Genomic DNA, 20,032 nt, shown 5'->3' on the forward strand with positions numbered 1-20,032 from the left:
ATTTAGACGGTTGTGACTTTACTTTTTTCAATTTCACGGAGGGGAAAAAAAAAAAAAACTAATGCGTTCGGACTGTCATCTATTAACGAAATTCTATACTAAACGAAGGGTGATGAAATGCTGAATATTGCCGGGATCTTGAAGAAAGAGTAACACCGAACATTCATATATTTTGTTGTGATTATTACAATATAATTTATAAATTGTGAAAGTAATCTTCACATCCAATTTTAAATTAATGTATAAATAAATGCATCTAATGGTTTATATTATTTATTTGGTGGGTCGTAGCCACTGAGCTATAAGTAAAGTTTACTTATAGCTCAGTGGTAGTAGCAGGTCAACATCTCAGTATTGTTTTATACCCGTACAATTAATTACCCAGCCGGATCATAACGAATGGTTTTGTTTTAATTTGACAGATGGCAGCGGGGGGTCTTATTGCGAAGCTGTTCCTTATCTGTATAACGCAATGTTCATTAATATTACACTGACAGAATCGGAAACTCCGAAATGACGCGCGCTCACGCCCTCTTTGTAACGAAGCGCATCTATTACCAACAGATGGCGCCACAGCACTTAACGAGTTTTCTAACCAAAACAGGACTGCTATTTCTATTGTTTTTGGCTTTGTGGATAAGCCACTGGATAAGATCTATTTCTACAGACCTACCACACCGTAAATGCATTATTGAAACAGGATGTCCCATAAAATTCATAGAAATTTAAGGAATTCGTGTATTTTTTGAGAGAATGTGGTTTTCAGAAGGAAAAGTTATTCTTAGAAGGGTTTTTTTTTTTTGGTACGGGGGGGGAGGGTTAAAATTCTTGTTGATATATATACATAGAGAGGATGAAGCACAAAAGAAAATCACTCGAAATATGCAAATCAGACCCGTACGAAATGCAGGTTGTACTATCAACTGCTCATTTCTGAATTTTCCTGTTACTAACCCTTAAAGGTGGTTTTTATTGTGATGTTCAGATTGGTGAAGTTGTTTCACTTCAACCACGAATTGCAGGCTGAAGCTCTACAAATATTTCAGACATAAAAGTGATGGAAGAAAGGTTCAGGCCCCAATCACTTCCACCATATTGGTTTCCTTGGTGATCTATCAATAAAAATTTGAACTAATTTTTTTTCTGTGCCAAGAAAAATCTCTGTTCGTGGGAATAACTTTTTTGTAAAATATTGTATATATTGTATATTTTGAATTGTATATTCAAAAATGTACCAATTCAATTTTTATGAGTTTTCAAACTTCAGAATTTATGGGATACCATGTATACATAATACAATTAGATTGGTCTGATGGCCAAAGGCTAAAAAATAGTTCTGTTTTTGTTAGAATACTTAAACATAACATTACAAGAGCCACCGCACTCAAATTAAAGCATGCATTTCCTAAATTATAAATTGAAATGTCAATCCAACCTCACTGTGACTGCATAGATAGCAGACCTTTTAATTACAAGGCTCATTCATTGCTCGGCTTTACATATTTGATAGAAGTATTATAGTCATTACAAAATAAAAACACAATGCTATATGTGAAATCACAATACTACCACAATGGGACAAAACCATTTATTATATAAAAACAACTGCATCAGCAAAACATTAGCTGCCATTTTTTTCATTCATAAAATTTGTTATGGATACTAGAAAATGCATACATAAAAACTGTACATCATCTCTTTGCGAAGAGTTGTTGAAATATATATACAGGGTTTCCTAAAGGATGCACACAAACTTCACGTGTTGGTTCACAAGATAATGACAAACAGTTTTCAAATAGGAAGTGCTGTCTGGGAAACGTAACCATACATCATTACAGCAACATGAGTGAAGTTGAACTTCCCTTGTAATGAAAGCATTTTTCCAAAATTTTCATCACTTTGTTTTGCCCGTTAATAAAGCCATATACTATCTACATTCTTTTCTTCATGTGTCACTCATGTTGCTGTAGCACTCTGGACAATCATGTTTCCAGACCCAACTTCAATCAAGGCTTTCGTTGCCATTGCGTAATACAAAATTCATAGTTTTGGGTTTTTAGGCCAACGTGATCGAATGTTTTTGCCTTTTAGCAATTTGTTCTTTTGGGTCATGAATATTTTCAAGAAAATCTTAGTTAGCAGGGTAACTAATATTGTCTTCTACCTGCTTGCGTTGCACCAGTCACAGTGAATTTTGCTATTATGGTAGTGCATTATGAATTTTGAACGACTTCAATCGTTCATCATGGTCTCACAAAATAACACCAAGTTTTTGCATGACTTTTTAAAGACACCCTGTGTACAATAAGTTTATTCTTGTGCGTCATTTTATGAGTAAAGCTAAGTGTGATTTAAAATTTCATTTAAGAAAATAACACTGTTTTTATCAAACTTTGTATTTAGCAACATTAAGTACTTGACAAAATTAATGCATAATAATATTCATTAAGGCAGGGGTCTTCAACATCCGGCCTTCAGGATTTTGTGCCATGGCCCGTTAACTATTTAAAAAAAGTTAATAAGCTGCTGGCCACTGAGAATTGTACTGCAGTTTGTATAACTGAAAGATGCTTTTGATACATTGAGAGTAGTCTTAACAAATTTGGGGGTGGGGGCTGAGAGCCCAAACACTTTTAGAGGTTCCTGATTTCAAATACAGTAAAACCCCATCATAACAATCACCCCTCTTTAACAGTCAAATAATACTTTTCCTCGTGCAATAATTTGCTGCTTGGCAGTCCATGGGGAATTAGCCTCTGACTCTCTGACTGTGTAAGCATGGATGTCTACTACACTAAAACTTCCCTCTGGACAGTTCATACAGATCTCTTGGGAATACATGAGCATCAAGTTAAAAAGTTTAAATAAAAGTATGCATTTCAAAACCCTGATAAATTTCAACCCCCCCCCCCACCCCACATATATATATCCTCTCTTCTAATTTTGTTTGTCCTGCCTGTGTTTGCAAAAGAGGGTTTTTACTGTATTTCAGGAAAGAAAATTTAACATACAAAAAACATAATTGTATACCATCTCACAATTTTACAGCATTAGTTGCCATTGGGGCTTCATGGAAAATGTAAACATTGCCCACAATGTCTCAAAGATTGAAGAGCCCTGCAGTAAGGTAAGGAAGCCTTTATGTGAAAGATAAATTTTGATATTTAAATGTAAAAAAATGCTACGTTCATAAAAGTGAAACGGTAAATATGTGACAATATAAAAAGACATATGGAAGGCCCATAAAAAAGAAATAAATAAAAGAATACACTATGAAACAGTTTTACTGGAAGATTATAGAAACTACGATTAAATCTGAAACAAACACCCAAACAATAAGGTCACAGAGATTTACAAACCATCTCTTACTAAAGTTTGACGGCCTCATACTAAAAACAAAATGTGGCATTTTGTCTGAAATGGAGTGAGGCAAGCAGTGTAGAAGCATTCTAAGATTTCTCAACAGAGTTTTGTTCAGCAGACTTTCTAGTGATGATGCACAGTTTAGGACCAAAACTCTAGTTGTAGTGTATTTTGACAACTGAGCCACACCATAATCAGAGGCATATTTACGGGATGGGGGGGGGGGGGGGTTTATCGGGTAGAATGCTTCAAAATTTGCAGTCCACAGGTGATGAAACAGGTGACTTCATGATAATATAGATTGCAGCACTGAAAGGTCAGACAACTGTACATGCATACTCGAGACTGTTTAGGTGCACACACTTCCAACACCTCAGTTGGTAAATTGCCCATGTTGATAGGCTGGAGTTATGCTTGGTTTGAAAGAAAGGTGATAAAACAATAAATTTGCCTTTGCCAAAGTCAGGCAAGGGACAAGGTTATTGAGTGACCAAATGAGTGATCTAGAGCATGTACAAGCATGTGAATGACCAAGAGAGTGACCCAGAGGATGTGAACCTGGGAGTAACCTAAACAGCAAGAGACCAGGTAACCAAAAAGAGTGACCTAGAGAGAGAGTATGCATGGGAGTGACCAATAGCATAGCCCACTAAACAATTAAGGCCCTCCAACTCAGAGCGTCACGTGACCTGACGTCATTTTACCCGTCCCAGTGTCCGGTAGCTGCTTGTGGGAAGGAAGAAGACATTCGCCATGTATAGCAGTACTAAATAGATAGTTTCAGCGTGATTTTTTCCTTCGTTTTTTAAAAATGCCTGACCGTTGTTTTGTAACTTCTTGCCATTCCAATTACGACGGAACTACGGAATACTTTTCCGTGTTCCAATTTCCGAAGGAAAAAAAATTGAAAGAGATTTGGATCAAGAAGATTCCTAGGAATGACTTATTGCCAACACACCGTAGTGTAGTATGTGAAAGGCATTTCGCAGAAGAATGCATCGTACGTTTCGATGAATTCGTTTCTAATGGTGAACTGGTGAAGTTAAAAAGACGTCGACCAAAACTAAAAGTGGGATCTGTGCCGACCATCTTTCCCGGTTGCCCATCGTATTTATCTAACCACTACTCAACCTAGAGAAAGTAGAGACAGTAAACTGAGAAAAGCTGACGAAACCAATCTCAGCAAATTCGTTTGTAATGATAAAATTGCGAACTTTGAAGATTTCAATTCTACATTCTCCAGCAAGATCCAAGTGCCGGACAATGTTTTGGTGTTCAAAACCAGTGAGTCATGTGTTTGCATTTTGTTTATGTGTTTCAATGACATATAAAGTAAAGAAAAGTATAAAAGTATCGTCAACTTTAAATGTGCAGGTTTTTGTCGGGGAAAATAAATTGGATGACAAACTTTATTGCCATTTGTTAAATGATGGAAAACTTTCTTTTTGGAGTCAATTAGAAAATTTACTTTCAATTGTGAGGAATAGCCAGGTGAACTATGCTGAACCGAATAGGTATGAAGCAGCATTAGAAAGTCTCCAACTCCTAGCTTCTGAGAATACAGATAATCCAAAAAATCGCCATATCAAGTTTCTATATGAACAGCTCTTGTTGTTTTCAAAAGATAAACACGGCCACAGGTACAGTACGGATGTATATTATTTTGCTTCCAATCTGTACACTGCATCTCCAGCATGCTATAAAGCACTATTAAATTCTGATGTTTTAACACTGCCATGCATTAGCTCTCTTAAAAAATTGATGAATGTTTTAAGTTTGAATGGTTCCCCAATTAATAAGGATAATATTGACTATGTCACATTGAAATGTCAAAAGCTTGGAGATGAAGAAAGGTTGGTGAACCTACTAATAGATGAAATTCACGTGAAGCCAAAAGTGTGTTTCAAAGGCAAAAAAATCATGGGTTATGCTGAAAATGAAAAAAATAAAGAAGCCACCTCTGTTCAAGCATTCATGATAGCATCAGTTTTTTCCTCCTACAAAGAGATTATAGCTCTTGTGCCTGTATGTAAAATGTCTGCAGAAGATCTTTGTTTACTTGTTAAACAAGCTCTGGAATTACTTTTTAGAGCTGGTTTTGAAGTCTGTGCCCTTGTTTCAGATAACAACAGTGTAAATAGAAAGATGTTTACAGCATTGGCCAATCTTGAGAACTCCACATATGTCAACAAAATACCACCTACAGTTATTGCCAACCCAATAAATGGAGCTGACCTCTTCTTACTTTTTGATGCAGTGCATATACTGAAATGCATAAGAAACAATTGGCTAAACCAATTAGATGCTGACAAAACATTTGTTTGTCCAGATCCTTCAGGAGAAAAAGAACTAATTAAACCTCGCTTTGGATTATTAAGAAAAATTTATAATGAGGAAAAATCATGCACTATAAAATATGCATTCAAATTGAATGTTAAGTCATTGTATCCGACAAGCATGGAGCGACAAAATGTTCTTCCCGCAGTGAACATATTTCATGAATCAAATTGTGCTGCTCTGCAAAGACTTTCAGAGAAACCTAATTCTGGAATTTTTCAAGTAGATGACACCATAAAGTTCTTGAAATATGTGAAGCGATGGTGGGATATTTTGAATGTATCTCATCAAAACAAAGGCGCCCATACAAGAAATGAAAACTCCTTTCCTCTAACAGCTGAGGATGCTGAAAATTTCATGTTTCTTTCCTCTTTTGCTGAATGGGCCACAAAATGGCAAAACATGAAATTGAAAGCCAGACATGGTTGCCTTTCTCAAGAAACCTTTCTTGCACTCATTCACACCACTTCAACAATCATAGATGTATCCAAGCGATTGCTAAAAGATGGTGCTAAGTATGTCCTGACAACAAAATTCCACACTGATGCACTCGAATTCAGGTTTTCCCAATATCGGCAGTTGTCAGGTGCAAATTACCATGTTTCCCTTCAACAGGTCTTGGAATCTGAGAGAAAGCTTCGTGTGAAGTCAATGTTGAAATTGCATTCCCACAAATATGGAGAAACGTCATTGACATTATTCTTCAGTGAATTCACTAGTGATTGTAAAATGAATGAAACTGACGTTTCTTCTTTTTCACAGGTTGTTGAAGAAGTGGACATGAAAAATATGACAAATTGTGAATCAGACATAATAACATATATTGCTGGTTACTGTGTTCACAAATTGAAATTAACTTGCAACTCATGCAAGGAATTTTTTTCAGGCTCTTTTGATTTGAGTATTGATTTCAATTTGGCACTTTTGCCTTCCGCCATGGAAAGAGAAATTCACTCTGGTTACTTAGACATGATAAATAGAGGAGGAATGAAAATTCCTTCTGCTGATATTGTATTTTCGCTTTCTGTTTGTTATGTAATTTTTGAAACCCTTATATCTTCCCGATATGAGAAAGCATTTCTTTCATGTGACATAAAACAGCATTCAGTTTTAGTCAAATTGACTGAATTATATTTGAAAGAATGCCTGATTGTTGACTTGGGGGAAACTTGCCCAGAATGCAATTTTTGTTTCTTTGATGGGATTTCTAAAATCATCAAGAGCTTTGCCAATGTTTGTTTGAATAACTATACAAAAAATAAAAACAATGATGCTACATTTGATAAGTTAAAGGCAAAAAAGTCTGGAAAAGCAACTGCATCTTCTTGCTCAAAAGGTCAAAAAAGAAAAATACAAATATATGAAACTTGATCACTTAATGATTACATTTTGATCACAGACAAAACTTTAGATCTAAATGAATTTAAATTTACAAGAATTTGGTTTTTTATCTATCACGTTGGTGTGCATCAGTAAATATGTGTATATTTAATTATAGTTTAGAATTTAGTTAGCTTCAATGTTTTTATCTGTAAATATATGTACCATAGTTAATGATAATTTAGAATTTAGTTATTTTTTATCTGCAAATGTGTATATATGTAAATATCTAATTATAATTTTTATATTAACGACTATTGATGAACATGTGTGCAAACAATTTGGAAAAAAAAAATTGTAGACAAAGGAAACGTGATCTTAATTTCCTCATAAACAACGTAATATGTACTTGCTCTACAATATACATGAGTATATATAAATATGTGTACAGTTAATGATAACTTAGAATTTAGCTAGTTTTTATCTGCAAATGTGTATCTGTAAATATCTAATTATAGTTTTTATATTAATGAATATTGATGAACATGTGTGCAAGCTACAATTTAGAAAAAAAAAATTGTAGACAAAAAGAAACGTGATCTTAATTTCCTCATCTACAACATAATATGCACTTGCTCTACAATATACATGTGCATATGTAAATATGTGTACAGTTAATGATAACTTAGAATTTAGTTAGTTTTTATCTGCAAATGTGTATCTGTAAATATGTATATATGTAAATATCTAATTATAGTTTTTATATTAATGAATATTGATGAACATATGTACAAGCTACAATTTGGAAAAGAAAGATTGTAGACGAAAATTAACCTGATCTTAATTTCCCCATCTACAACCTAATGTGTACTTGCTCTACAGCGTTAATGTGCATATGTAAATATGCATATAGTTAATGATAATTTAGAATTTAGTTAAGTTTTTATCTGCAAATGTATATATATATATATGTGAATACCTAATTATAATTTTTATATTAACGAATATTGATGAACATGTGTGCAAGCTACAATTTAGAAAAAAAAAATTGTAGACAAAAAGAAACGTGATCTTAATTTCCTCATCTACAACGTAATATGCACTTGCTCTACAATATACATGTGCATATGTTAATATGTGTACAGTTAATGATAACTTAGAATTTAGTTAGTTTTTATCTGCAAATGTGTATCTGTAAATATGTATATATGTAAATATCTAATTATAGTTTTTATAATATGAATAATGAATATTGATGAACATATGTACAAGCTACAATTTGGAAAAGAAAGATTGTAGACCAAAATTAACCTGATCTTAATTTCCCCATCTACAACCTAATGTGTACTTGCTCTACAGCGTTAATGTGCATATGTAGATATGCATATAGTTACTGATAATTTAGAATTTAGTTAGTTTTTATCTGCAAATGTGTATATATATATATATATATATGTGAATACCTAATTATAATTTTTATATTAACGAATATTGATGAACAGGTGTGCAAGCTACAATTTGGAAAAAAAAAATTGCAAACAAAAAGAAACGTGATCTTAATTTCCTCATCTACAACGTAATATGCACTTGCTCTACAATATACATGTGCATATATGTAAATATGTGTACAGTTAATGATAACTTAGAAGTTAGTTAGTTTTTATCTGCAAATGTGTATCTGTAAATATGTATATAGTAAATATCTAATTATAATTTTTATATGAACAAATATTGAACATATTTGGAAGCTACAATTTGAAAAAGAAAAATTGTCAACATAAAGAGGCGTGATCTGAACTGCATCTACAATGTAAATGTGTCTATGTAAAATTAAATTATAACCACATGTGCACATTGTAATAAATGTTTATATGTAAAATTAAATCATGTCATTAAATATAAGATGTTTAATTGATGATAATTTAGAATTTAGTTAGTTTTTATTCGTAAATATGTATGCATGTAAATTTTTAATTTTTATTAACAAATATTGATGATCATATGAACAAGCTCACAAGTTGGGAAAGAAAAAATTGTAGATGGAAAAGAAACTTGATCTGAATTACTTCATCTACAAAGTAAATATGTGCATGTGTTTTTATTTGTAAATGTATAATGGTAAATTTTTATTTTTATGTAATATCTAATTAAGGTTTTTATTAACGAGCATGTAAGAAAGCTTACAATTGGGAAAAGAAAGATTGTAGGTGAAAAAAACTTTATTGGAATCAATCTACAACGTAAATGTGTACATGTAAATATATGTATATTTAACTATAATTAAGAATTTTATATATATCTATATGTAGAATTTATGTATCTAAGTATTCACATATGTAAATAGTAATTATCTAATGATAGTGAGAAACCCAATTTGCAAATGGAAGTTTATATACTGAATGAAATGTGGACTTTGCCAATTTCATTCACTATTTTGCATCAAAATTTATTGTTGGAATAAAATTTTGTGTAATATATTCTTCAATGTAAAGAAATAAAAACAGTTTGATGTTTTAAAGTGTTAGTTTTTTTTCCGCAGTTTCTTTCATGGAATGTTTTTTGCAGCTTTTTTTTTAAATTGAGTGATGATGAACATATTTTGAAATATATTAATAAAATGGGACTAAATTTAGTTTCCAAGGTCAAGAATAATTGTGTTAATAAAATTCGGTTGGCCAGTTTCTGATATTAGGATGAAAAATCTCAAAAATCAAGTAATTAAATTTTATATATATCGAAATAGTTTTTATTTTCTTTAACAGCATATTGTTCTTCATGAATAAATACTATAGAGATAATTTTGATTAAAATGTGTTATAAATTTACGAGTAATCATAGTAGATAATTTTCGTATTAATTTCGCTCAAAAACATATTTGCGGATCAAAAATGATGTCATTCCTTAATAAATCTTACTTTATTTAAAAAAAACATCTTTTTAACGGAAAAATATGATAGTTTCTTGATAAAGTGTTAAAAAAAAATTGGATATATATGTGGGCATTTTCATCCAAACTAAACGGAGTTTCTCAAATTGAAACGAGGGATATTTATTTTTTGTATCGCCTAAGAAAGAGCTCCTTGAAAAACCTTCCTATTAGAAGAGCCTTAGCTAAGGGGAAAGACGGAATATGTGACGTCACGCGGAGGAGTTATCTGGCCTTGAATGTCTAGTCGGCCGTGCCAATAGTGATCTAGTGAGCCAGGTCAGTAAGTGATCAAAGGAGTGACCTGGAGCATGTGCAATATGTGAATGATCAAGAGAGTGACCTGGAGCATGTGCAATATGTGAATGATAAAGAGAGTGACCACAGATTCTTGGAACCCGGGAGCGACCAAGAGAGCAAGCAACCCAATGACTGAAAGAAAGACCTGGAGCATGTGCAAACATGTGAGTGACAAAAAGAGTGACCTAGAAAATGCATATGCATGGAAGTGACCAGGAAGAGTAATCTTGTGAGCAAGGGACTAGGTCAGTGAGCAACCAAAACAGTGTGGAGGTATGTGAAAGACCAAAGAGTGACCTAGGGAGCAAAGGATGTCATTGAGTGACCAAAAGCCTTACCAAGACAGTGTGGAAACATGTGACTAAAATAGTGACTTAAACACACAGACATACTTACAGGATGGGAGCCAAGAAGGCTATAGCCCAGTTCGCTAAATTCTAGAAACCAGAGTAGAATGGGGGAAAAGGGTGGCGAAACCATTACATGCTTCCAATTAAAAAATGCGTCTTTGAAAGCACCTCTTCCTATGCTCAGGAGTAGAACTGCGTTATTAGCAGTAAAAGTCTCAAGTATATGAGACTGTCATCAAGAATAATACTAGACTGATGATGATTAATACAGGATAAACACATTGTGTTGAAGTTGAATCAGAGAAAATTCTAGCATAACAAGTAGCACATATGATTCTTACATCCCAATAAAAAAAGTAAACACAGTTGAACCTGGTTTTAACGAAAAAAAGGAAAGCAAAGTAAATAATTCACATACACTCTTTTATTTGTTATAGTAATATTGATTTCACAAAATAATTTTACTGCCTTTTGCACCATCTAGGATGGGGGAAGGTGAAACATAAATGTAGAAAAACAAAATGGTGTCATAAGGGAATGGGGCAGTACTACCTACTCATGCACATCAGGAATGTAGCTGAATCCATGTAGCTGTGCCGATTATGACACAATAAGTATAAAAAGGAAATTTTGGAACTATCGGTATTCCCATCCAAAAAATGTCATCCTTTAGAACCTATGCTTATAATTCGGATGGGATGAGAAGTCGCATGAGTAGATGATACTACCCAAAAAGTCGAAATAACTAAACAACTCCTTCATAGGGATATAAAACAATAGCAGAACCATAATTACTGGACGACACACAACCTAGAGACAATATTCCAAAAATAAATATTTCACTGTTTTTCATGGAACATTAGCAATACACACTGACTTTTAAGTTGACACACTGATGAAAAATGAAATCCCAACACCAATAATGAATTGTGACGATTAAACCAAAATTAGGAGGCAGGCTTGCACATTTGTCATAAATGTAAATTATAAAGTTGCAGAACAAGCATATCACTGGTAGTAGCATATTGAACATACAAATTCAAATTTGCTTCAAATACACTGGGGAAATTTCTCGTCAGCATTCTTTTTCTTTCAAACTGTTTTTTTTTATCAGGTGAAAGTGAGGAATGCCCCAAGATGAAACAATTATCAATATCTGACTCATATGACTTTGGCTATAGAATAGGCCTTCAAGACACAGTGAACTTTCTCACACAAAAGTGCAAAGCAAGATGGCTCTACGGTCTATGATTGTTGGTGGTCTCAAGGAGGTACTGTTTCAAGATCTGAGGTCTAGGCAGATCCAGGACACCAGTGAGAGTGAAGATCACTGTATTTCACGGGTCGACCCTGAAGTGTCGCCTGTATCTGGTAGAAATTCAAGCTTCTGATAACAGTGGTATGCTAAAACAAATGGTATCAAATCAATTACTTGGAAACTGAATACGAGCCAGGCCCCTTGTGGTATGTTCTCCATTGACTCAAAATCACTGCAGTATGTGACTTCAGTGGCTTTGAGCTAAAGCCCATTAGAGGATGGAATGGATATCCAATGAGTTCTTGGATGAGAGAGCCGGTTCTGTCTAGGTTCCAGTAATGAACATATTTTGATCAGGAGGCCAGGTGAATATTTTCAGCAAAGCTGAAATGCCCCAAAGCAGAATCTGCCACAATCTGAAACGTACACCACAGAACAAACAGTGCTACTGCAGAACAACCTGGAAGAATTTTAAGAAAAATGTGGAAATTATGGGAATTTTTAGTGGAGAACTTTTCCAATCAGCCGAGGGTTCATTGCAGAACAATGTAGAACATTCTGCTTTGGGGACTGAATGCGTCATAGACATACTGCCCTAATAAGATCTGCATTTCTCATGACAACAGGACCATTTGCATCATTATCCTAAGCATCTTGATGGCTTGTCTACATTGGGATGGTAATTGAACCAGTTATGCTTTCCCTTTATAAGCAGCATCCGAGGATGGATATTTGAACAGAATAGCGCTTGTTCTCACATTGCAGCTATATATAACCCAACATGCTCTAGAGCATAGTCTCCCAAACTTTTTGTTCCATCGCCCCCTTTATCAGCAATTTTTTCCTCTCATCGCCCTCAACTCAAGTAAACCCATAGGATCCTATGTGTTAAATCAGTAGGTTCTATCCCCCCCCCCCTTAGACCATTCCATCGCCCACCGGGGGGGGGGGTGATATTGCCCACTTTGGGAAACACCTCTATATCATTGCAGCCACTGAGAACATCAGATCTTCCTCGCATCGAGCAAATGTGGGACATTATTGAATATCAGCTCCAGCATATCATCTATGACCAGCATTGATTGTTGCTGATATTTGACTGATCAAGTACAACAGACACACAGAACTCCAGAGCCCAGAATTACATCAGACATCTCTATGACAGAATGCATGCACTTTTGCTTGCTTTCATTCAATGCTGTGGTTGGGGTATTAATGAAAAAAAATCTCAAATGGCTCTGCATGCACACATACTTATAATGTTGTAATCTATAAGAAGTCAATAAATCACAGACACCGCGATGCATTACCTGAATTTCATTAATCTAACTCAATTCCTTCTTGGTACTGGGATTTCATTTGCTATCAATGTATGAAATATAACTGAAATGAGTATAAATGATATATAAGACTTCACATATCATGCAAATGCTCAAAAAAAATGAATGACTGAGAGGAATGTAACACAAACATTAGCATTTTCAACTTTTCTGATCTCATTTTCCAGAAATGTTTGTCAAAGATTCACTTATCATGATTCAACTGAAAGTCACATTTTTTTTGTTTCAACAACACACATTTTTATGAATATCTAACATCATGTGTAACTCAACAAGGTAACCAAACACAAGCAATATAACCGTTTTGATAGCAAAATTATGGACCAACATGTAATTTTGTTATACATATTCATCAGAACTCGACAGCAAGGTAACCAAATACAAATATACACTGTTTTTGACAGTGAAATTATGGAGCGGCATGTCATTCGTTACACGTATTCATTAGACAAGTGCACTTATAAAAATTCAAAATAAAGAAAATAAGCAAAAACAACTCACTTTTATACATACATATATATATATATGCATGCACACACACACATAAATCTTCATTTACTATTAAAAAATATGTAAATGTATAAAATATACATATGTTACTGCCAAAGCCTGAAGTGCGGCCAATTCGCAAAATGGCCAAGAGGTTTGGCCAAAGTCAGATTTGCAGAAATGATTTTTAGCTTTGGCCAGCCAGTCACTGGAGATCTCTGGCCAATGTTTGATGGGTTGATGTAAAATTGTCCGATAGGTGCCACATTCCTTTTTTCATTGCCAAAGTGTGATACATGGCTATCTGTAGTATCATGGATTAGCTCCATGTGATAAGAAAAAAAAAGCAAAATTTCAGAGAAAAACTATTTATACAATAAGTTTTTCTGTTAAATTTTGAAGGAAAAAAATGATCACCGTCATTGCTTCAATATGATTTGTATTTTATGTGAATCAATATAAAGATAATCACAATAGTGAGAGACTATGGCTGCTTCCCATGGTTGTGGCCCTAAGGGCGTAAGCCCCCCACCATGTTCATGGTTAGAGGACAACCCCCCTAAACCCCTCAGACCAGTAGTCTGACTACAATTCTTTAAAAAAAAAAATTGATATTAATGTGTGATAATATAAAATAGAAGCATGATAATTACATAAAAGATTTTTTTAAAAAAAAGTTTAAGTACTATATTATTTGAGAAATCAATATTCTGATTCCTTTGATTGTTAGAGTTACCTAAGTGTGATTGTAACTGTAAGATTAATAGGGTTAGCTAAGGTGCTATAATTATAATGAAACAATATGGCAACTTGGTGATGACTCCAAAGCATGCTTTTTTTTCGGACTTTGTCCAGGTATCACCAGCTGCTGTGTAAACTGTCTGGCTGAAGCCAGAAATTCTGACATTGCCTGGGTCAATTTTTTATGAAACTCAAACAGGCCAATTTTGGAATGTAACATATACATATACATAAGGCAAATCAACGATAAAAGCCATAGATTTCTTTTTTGAAGATGTATTTTCCATAATAAACTTAAAGATTCATATATATTGGCATATGCAAAGGGCTCCCTCCAGCAGAAATTATAGAGTTATTTTGCACAAAAAAAAATGTTTAAAAAAACCTTCAGAAGAAAAAAATTATTGGAACCCCCTAGAAAATCCTGTATATGCCTATATTCATACATAACAAAAATTTTCTATCATTACGGCTCACATTACTGGAATGAAACAAAACTACCTCACATGCTAAGACACTCATGCAACACAATGATGATAATATACGATGCAATATGGTACATATATATACATACATATTCAATCCAACATGTACAACAGTGGTGATTTAATAAAATATCTTCAGCAGATTAACATTTTAACATCCTGCCAATAAAAAAATCCTTGATAAATTATTTTCTTGAACGATGGCACAATAAACCTGAAAAATTAAAAGATATCATTTTATTTTTACACATACACATTGAACAAATAAGAAAAAAAAACAATAAAACTGCAACTAACATTTAAATTTTTGAATATGCAGCTGCAGACAAAGTTCGATTTATCAAAAATTACGATTTTGGAAAAAAAACTACAATCTGTTAAAGTAACAGTACTATTTATCAATATCGTAACAGTTAAAAATGTGAAACTACTGAAGATGAGGAAATTTTGCTGCATTTATAGTGCATACAGTTCCAATGCGATTCATGGTTTTTCCACTGCACCGATCACTTTGTAATGTTGGCATTTGAAATTTTCAAAATTGGGTCGCTGTAATTGTAACAGTGAGGGCTAGGGTTTTGTTTTTCTTCTCACTCTTAAGCACATACTCTGAAACACCCATCTCAAATTTTGATAACATTTGTTGATTTCTGCAGCCACTAGGGGTCTGTACATCAGCGAAATTAGTTGTTTCTGATCCCCTTTATTATGTACACAATACTTGTATAAATTAAATGTACAAATTAAGTGCAAGCATGATTATTTCTTATAAAAAATGCAGTGACTTTTTATTTCATTCACGTTCAAAGTTCTTGAATGTATACTTTTTTTTTTTAAAAGTCTTTGAACTCTTTTCAGCCACAACCATTTTTTCAATTCAACTGAAAACAAAAAAAAAAGAAAATGAATCTGCTCTGCTTAGATGCACCTTAGGTTCTTGTATTCTGGAAATTTCGATGGCAATTAGTCAAAGCATGTAAAAATGAATGAGAAAAAAAACACACACAAACACTCATGTCAATGAAGAGATTTATGCTTCAGTGAAAAAAAAATTTTCCCAAGGCAAAAAAACAATAATTGTGGAAATCTAAAAAGGAGGACAAAAGGGTGAATTTTTAAAAAGGTAGGAAGACACTTGAAATGACATAAAAAAGAATTAACGTCTGGTAACCCTACACTAGGTACACACTGAGAATGTTAGGTATGCATACTTTGCTCCAGACTCTGACACAAAGCTGGGTTAGGTAATACTGCTAGGTACAGTCTGAGTGTGTATCACCCCCTCCCCTGCACACTTCAGGCACAACTCATCTGGTGTTAAATTGCTCATGACATTGAACTGGAGTTGTGCTTAGTTTGTTTACCATCAAAAAATATAAATAAATAAACGCACTCACAGACACACTTTCCAAATACTGTTTCACCACAAAACTGCTATTTCAACAAGCTCCTAAGTCTTCCTAAAGAAAAAAATAGAATATAAATAGAAAAACGATTTATACTGTTGTTATAAAGTATTACAGAAGATATTGGCAGCACCAAACAAAATATAAGAGGAACAACCTAGTCTATTTTGGTAAGCAGGAATTGATTGCATGGATTTAAAACTGGACAGAACATTAAAGTGCTCGGTCAAAAATTACATTGAAAAGGTTTATTTTCAGCAAACTAAAATAAATAAAATTTCCTCCTTAATCAAGTCACTAGCTTTCTCCTGATATGAGTGAAACTGGAACTAAAAAAATTACAGCCATTTACTTAATTGTTCTCTTGCAGCATTGCAATTAAATGCGCTTGTTGGTTGATTAACAGGGTTTAGAGTTAATTTCATATGGCCAAAACAAATCATTTAATATCTCAGCCGAAATTGAAAAGCAGACAAAGTGCTCAAAGCTGCTGAAATTGTGACTTGTCACGAAACCAACAAAATTATAACCCCATAATCTATCTATATAGTTGAATCTTCATAGATTCAATCAAATTCCAAACAAATGCTTTTTATTCTATCAAAAAATTAGATAGAGAGATAATTAAGAGAAAATTAATAAAAATGTGAGTTAAAAAAAAATTACACTTTTTTTATATTTAGTTTATGAATTGCATTTTATGGAAAGAGTTCTGATTGCATAACATATACAGTAGAACCCTGTGCCACCTAGGACAGTGGTGCGCAAATTTTTTGAAGTGTGACCTCCTTTTGACCGAAAAACTTATCGCGACCCCTGCATAGGCTGATTATATGCCTCTGTTTTCCGGGACATTCCGATTTTATTTTGCCAGTGAACATGCTGTCCCGAAAGCCCTTTTCGGAATGATTGTTCTGAATTTATTTAGGCAGTACTGATTTCCAAAGATACTCATTTTTTTATAAATATACAAATATTTATTTTTTGATGTAAGTACTTACATAGTGTCCCTTATGCAAGATGGAAGTGTAACGAGGTGTAAGGTTCTTGATTTTCGTATACAGGGTGATTAAGAAAGAATCATCCAATTCCAAAATGATTCTACACTTGAAATCGACCATCAAAAATAATTGTTCATAAAATTTACACCTTTTTCCCCATATATTCACATATTACTTATCATTCTATTCAGTGTTTTTGAGTTTTACATGATATATGGTAATTAGCTCAGCTAAATTGACGAATTTTTATTTCTAACATATTTTTAAATAAAAATGGATTATTTTCGAGAATCTCTCTCAACTCCCAGTTCATGGTCCCGACCTATGGTTTGCACACCACTGACATCAAAAATCTTCATTAATAGAAACAATTTCTGAGAATGTGAAGAATAGCAACCTGCAGATCACAGGTAAATTTAATCACCCTGATGACAATTATCCTCTGCACATATGCAGCATTCCTCTCTATTTTACTAATTCTTAAAATTCTTAAATTTATTTAGCCAACCCTGGCTTGCCATATGACCAATTTTTCTTCACTGAGTCTTTTATTGAAGAGATCATAACCCTCTCGAGCAAAACAGTATCAGACATAGCAAGACCTGTTCAGATTAGTGAGGTTGTAATATACACGTGCAAATTTTTTTCTTTGTAGTGGGAGTCCAAGAACTTTTTGAACAGACTGTGTGTGTATAAAGAAACTAGTATAGATAAATTACAGATATAAAAAAAAGAAAGGAAATGCACTGCTTTTTACCTTCCACCGAAGCAAACATGGTAAATATATTTTTAGCAGATTTCTGACTGTGGGTGTCTTTGTAAAGAGACACATTCTTAATCAGCACATTTTCGACCCACTCTTTCCCACAGTGAGCTCCTAACATCAACATGGCAAAGCCAAAATGACGGCTAATCGTCTCATACGATGAATCTGTTAAAAAAAATCATGTAATAATCTGATTACAATCAAACACTGAGGGAAGAAAAATTCTCATACGCATTTAATTTTAACACTGAAAAAGAATTTACATGTCAGAGAAAATTCAAACAGAATACTGTTACATCAGGGTTTGACAAATCAAAAAACAAAAGAAATTGATGGTAGCCAAAATTCATAAGAACCTAGTATTTTTTTTCAACAAAATGGTAAGAAATACTATATCGTATGACTTGCCAATTAGCATCTCTGCTAGCATTGAAAAGGGCTCCGACTCCTGATATAACTTCAGAAAATTTTGCGTTGTCCTTAGACTCTAATTCAGCTATCATATATCATCCCTGTTGATTGTGCAAAATATCATGGCAAAATTCTCAATTTTTTTTGCCACTAAAAGTTTCTTCACACGTGTTTCAGAGAGTTCTGTAAAAATTCCATGTTTCTGACCAATAGACAGTTGTGTAAAAATGCATTGTAACATTTTTACAGAAGACAGAAACATATGTGAAAAAGTTTTTAGTGGAATAAAAAAGATTGAAAATTTTGATGCATGATATTTTGTATGAACAGCCACAATATAAAAAAAAATTTAGACCCAGATTCCTATTTTTTAGTTACCCTGACGACCTGAAGAATAGGATTTACAAAGCCCTGCATCACATATGCCACAGTAAAGACTTGAAATGTTTATAAAAAATGTTAATAAAATAATGGAAAAAATGTCTAACAAGATTAATTCAGCCATTTTAATTAGCAAAACACAAGTTTCTAAAAGCATGAAAGATAAACTACTTGTATATTAATACGCTAAATTAGCATTTCTTATTGGTGGTGATCCGTGAATCCCAGGAACGAGGAAGGGATGCTTATGTAGGTTCTCTGGATGAGTTTAGGAAAATGTTGAATTGGAAATGCTGAAATGTCTAATTGTCATTGGAAGAAACAGAAATCACTGATTCAGATTATTATCATTCCATGACATTTGTCGAAGAAAAACCAATAACTAATTGATGAATTTAATGCAATTTAACAAGTTTTGTAAGTTCAATTCACAATTTAGAAAGTTAAAAAATTGAAACTGCATTGCAAAAGTTCTCTCAGAAAGAACATTTAGAGGCAAACACTGTTAGATAAGGGCCAAGGTGACCATACAAGAAAATTGTGGAAGATATTGCCCTTTAAAAATTGGCATTCAGTACAAAATTCCAATTTGATTTGAATGAGTTTAGAGTTTCAATTAAATTCAATTTTCTCCTCTCTCTGAAAAACGGTTTCAGACATCTTTCAACTTCTGGCAAATACTCAAAAAAGTAGTACAATCTTAGAGTCCTGTTTAGTTGTATATGCTAAATTTAAACTCTAAAACTTGCTGGTACCCACAACTGCAGCAAAGAGTTCTGTTATCACTTTTTAATGAAAGATGTGGTGTTTCAACATATATTCAAAGAAAAAAAATTCAATGCTTTATCCATGATCAAGTTATTTATCACATTCATCCTCATTCTTGTATTTTCAGTTGTAAGAATACATCAAAGATGTAGTACACAGTGGAACAATTGTAACATTAGTGGCACTGAAATACAGTATGTATAGCTGCCAACCTTGGAGAATGGGGATTAAGATTTTTGTGTGGACCTCCAATTACTTATAAAAAAAAACCTACACAGGCAAATGTAAAAGTGAATTTTTTCCCTTTGGAAAAATGTGGCATTGTGTACCAAGCGTTCACCAATAAGTGCAAACACTCCCGGGATTCGAACCCAGACCTGCACAGTGAGA

The 20,032-nt window shown here is 33.5% G+C and overlaps 1 protein-coding gene across 3 annotated transcripts in view; it reads right to left on the reverse strand.

Annotated features, from left to right (window-relative positions):
• Positions 1–10,998: 10,998 nt before the first annotated feature.
• LOC149088229 (uncharacterized) overlaps positions 10,999–20,032 on the reverse strand; it is a 47,917-nt gene continuing 38,883 nt past the window's right edge. For all 3 annotated transcript variants that reach the window (XM_089245594.1, XM_089245593.1, XM_089245595.1), the window contains 3 exons: positions 18,074–18,247; positions 16,307–16,369; positions 10,999–15,123 (listed from right to left, as the gene is read on the reverse strand). In XM_089245594.1, the coding sequence (XP_089101720.1) occupies positions 16,344–16,369; positions 18,074–18,247 (200 nt within the window). In that variant the 3' untranslated portion in view covers positions 10,999–15,123; positions 16,307–16,343. The remainder of the gene's footprint in view (positions 15,124–16,306; positions 16,370–18,073; positions 18,248–20,032) is intronic.

This window comes from Pholcus phalangioides, unplaced genomic scaffold (genome assembly GCF_987345545.1).
Source record: "Pholcus phalangioides strain wild (caught in Gottingen) unplaced genomic scaffold, Ppha-v1.0 ptg000003l_1, whole genome shotgun sequence".
Taxonomy (NCBI): Eukaryota; Metazoa; Arthropoda; class Arachnida; order Araneae; family Pholcidae; genus Pholcus; species Pholcus phalangioides.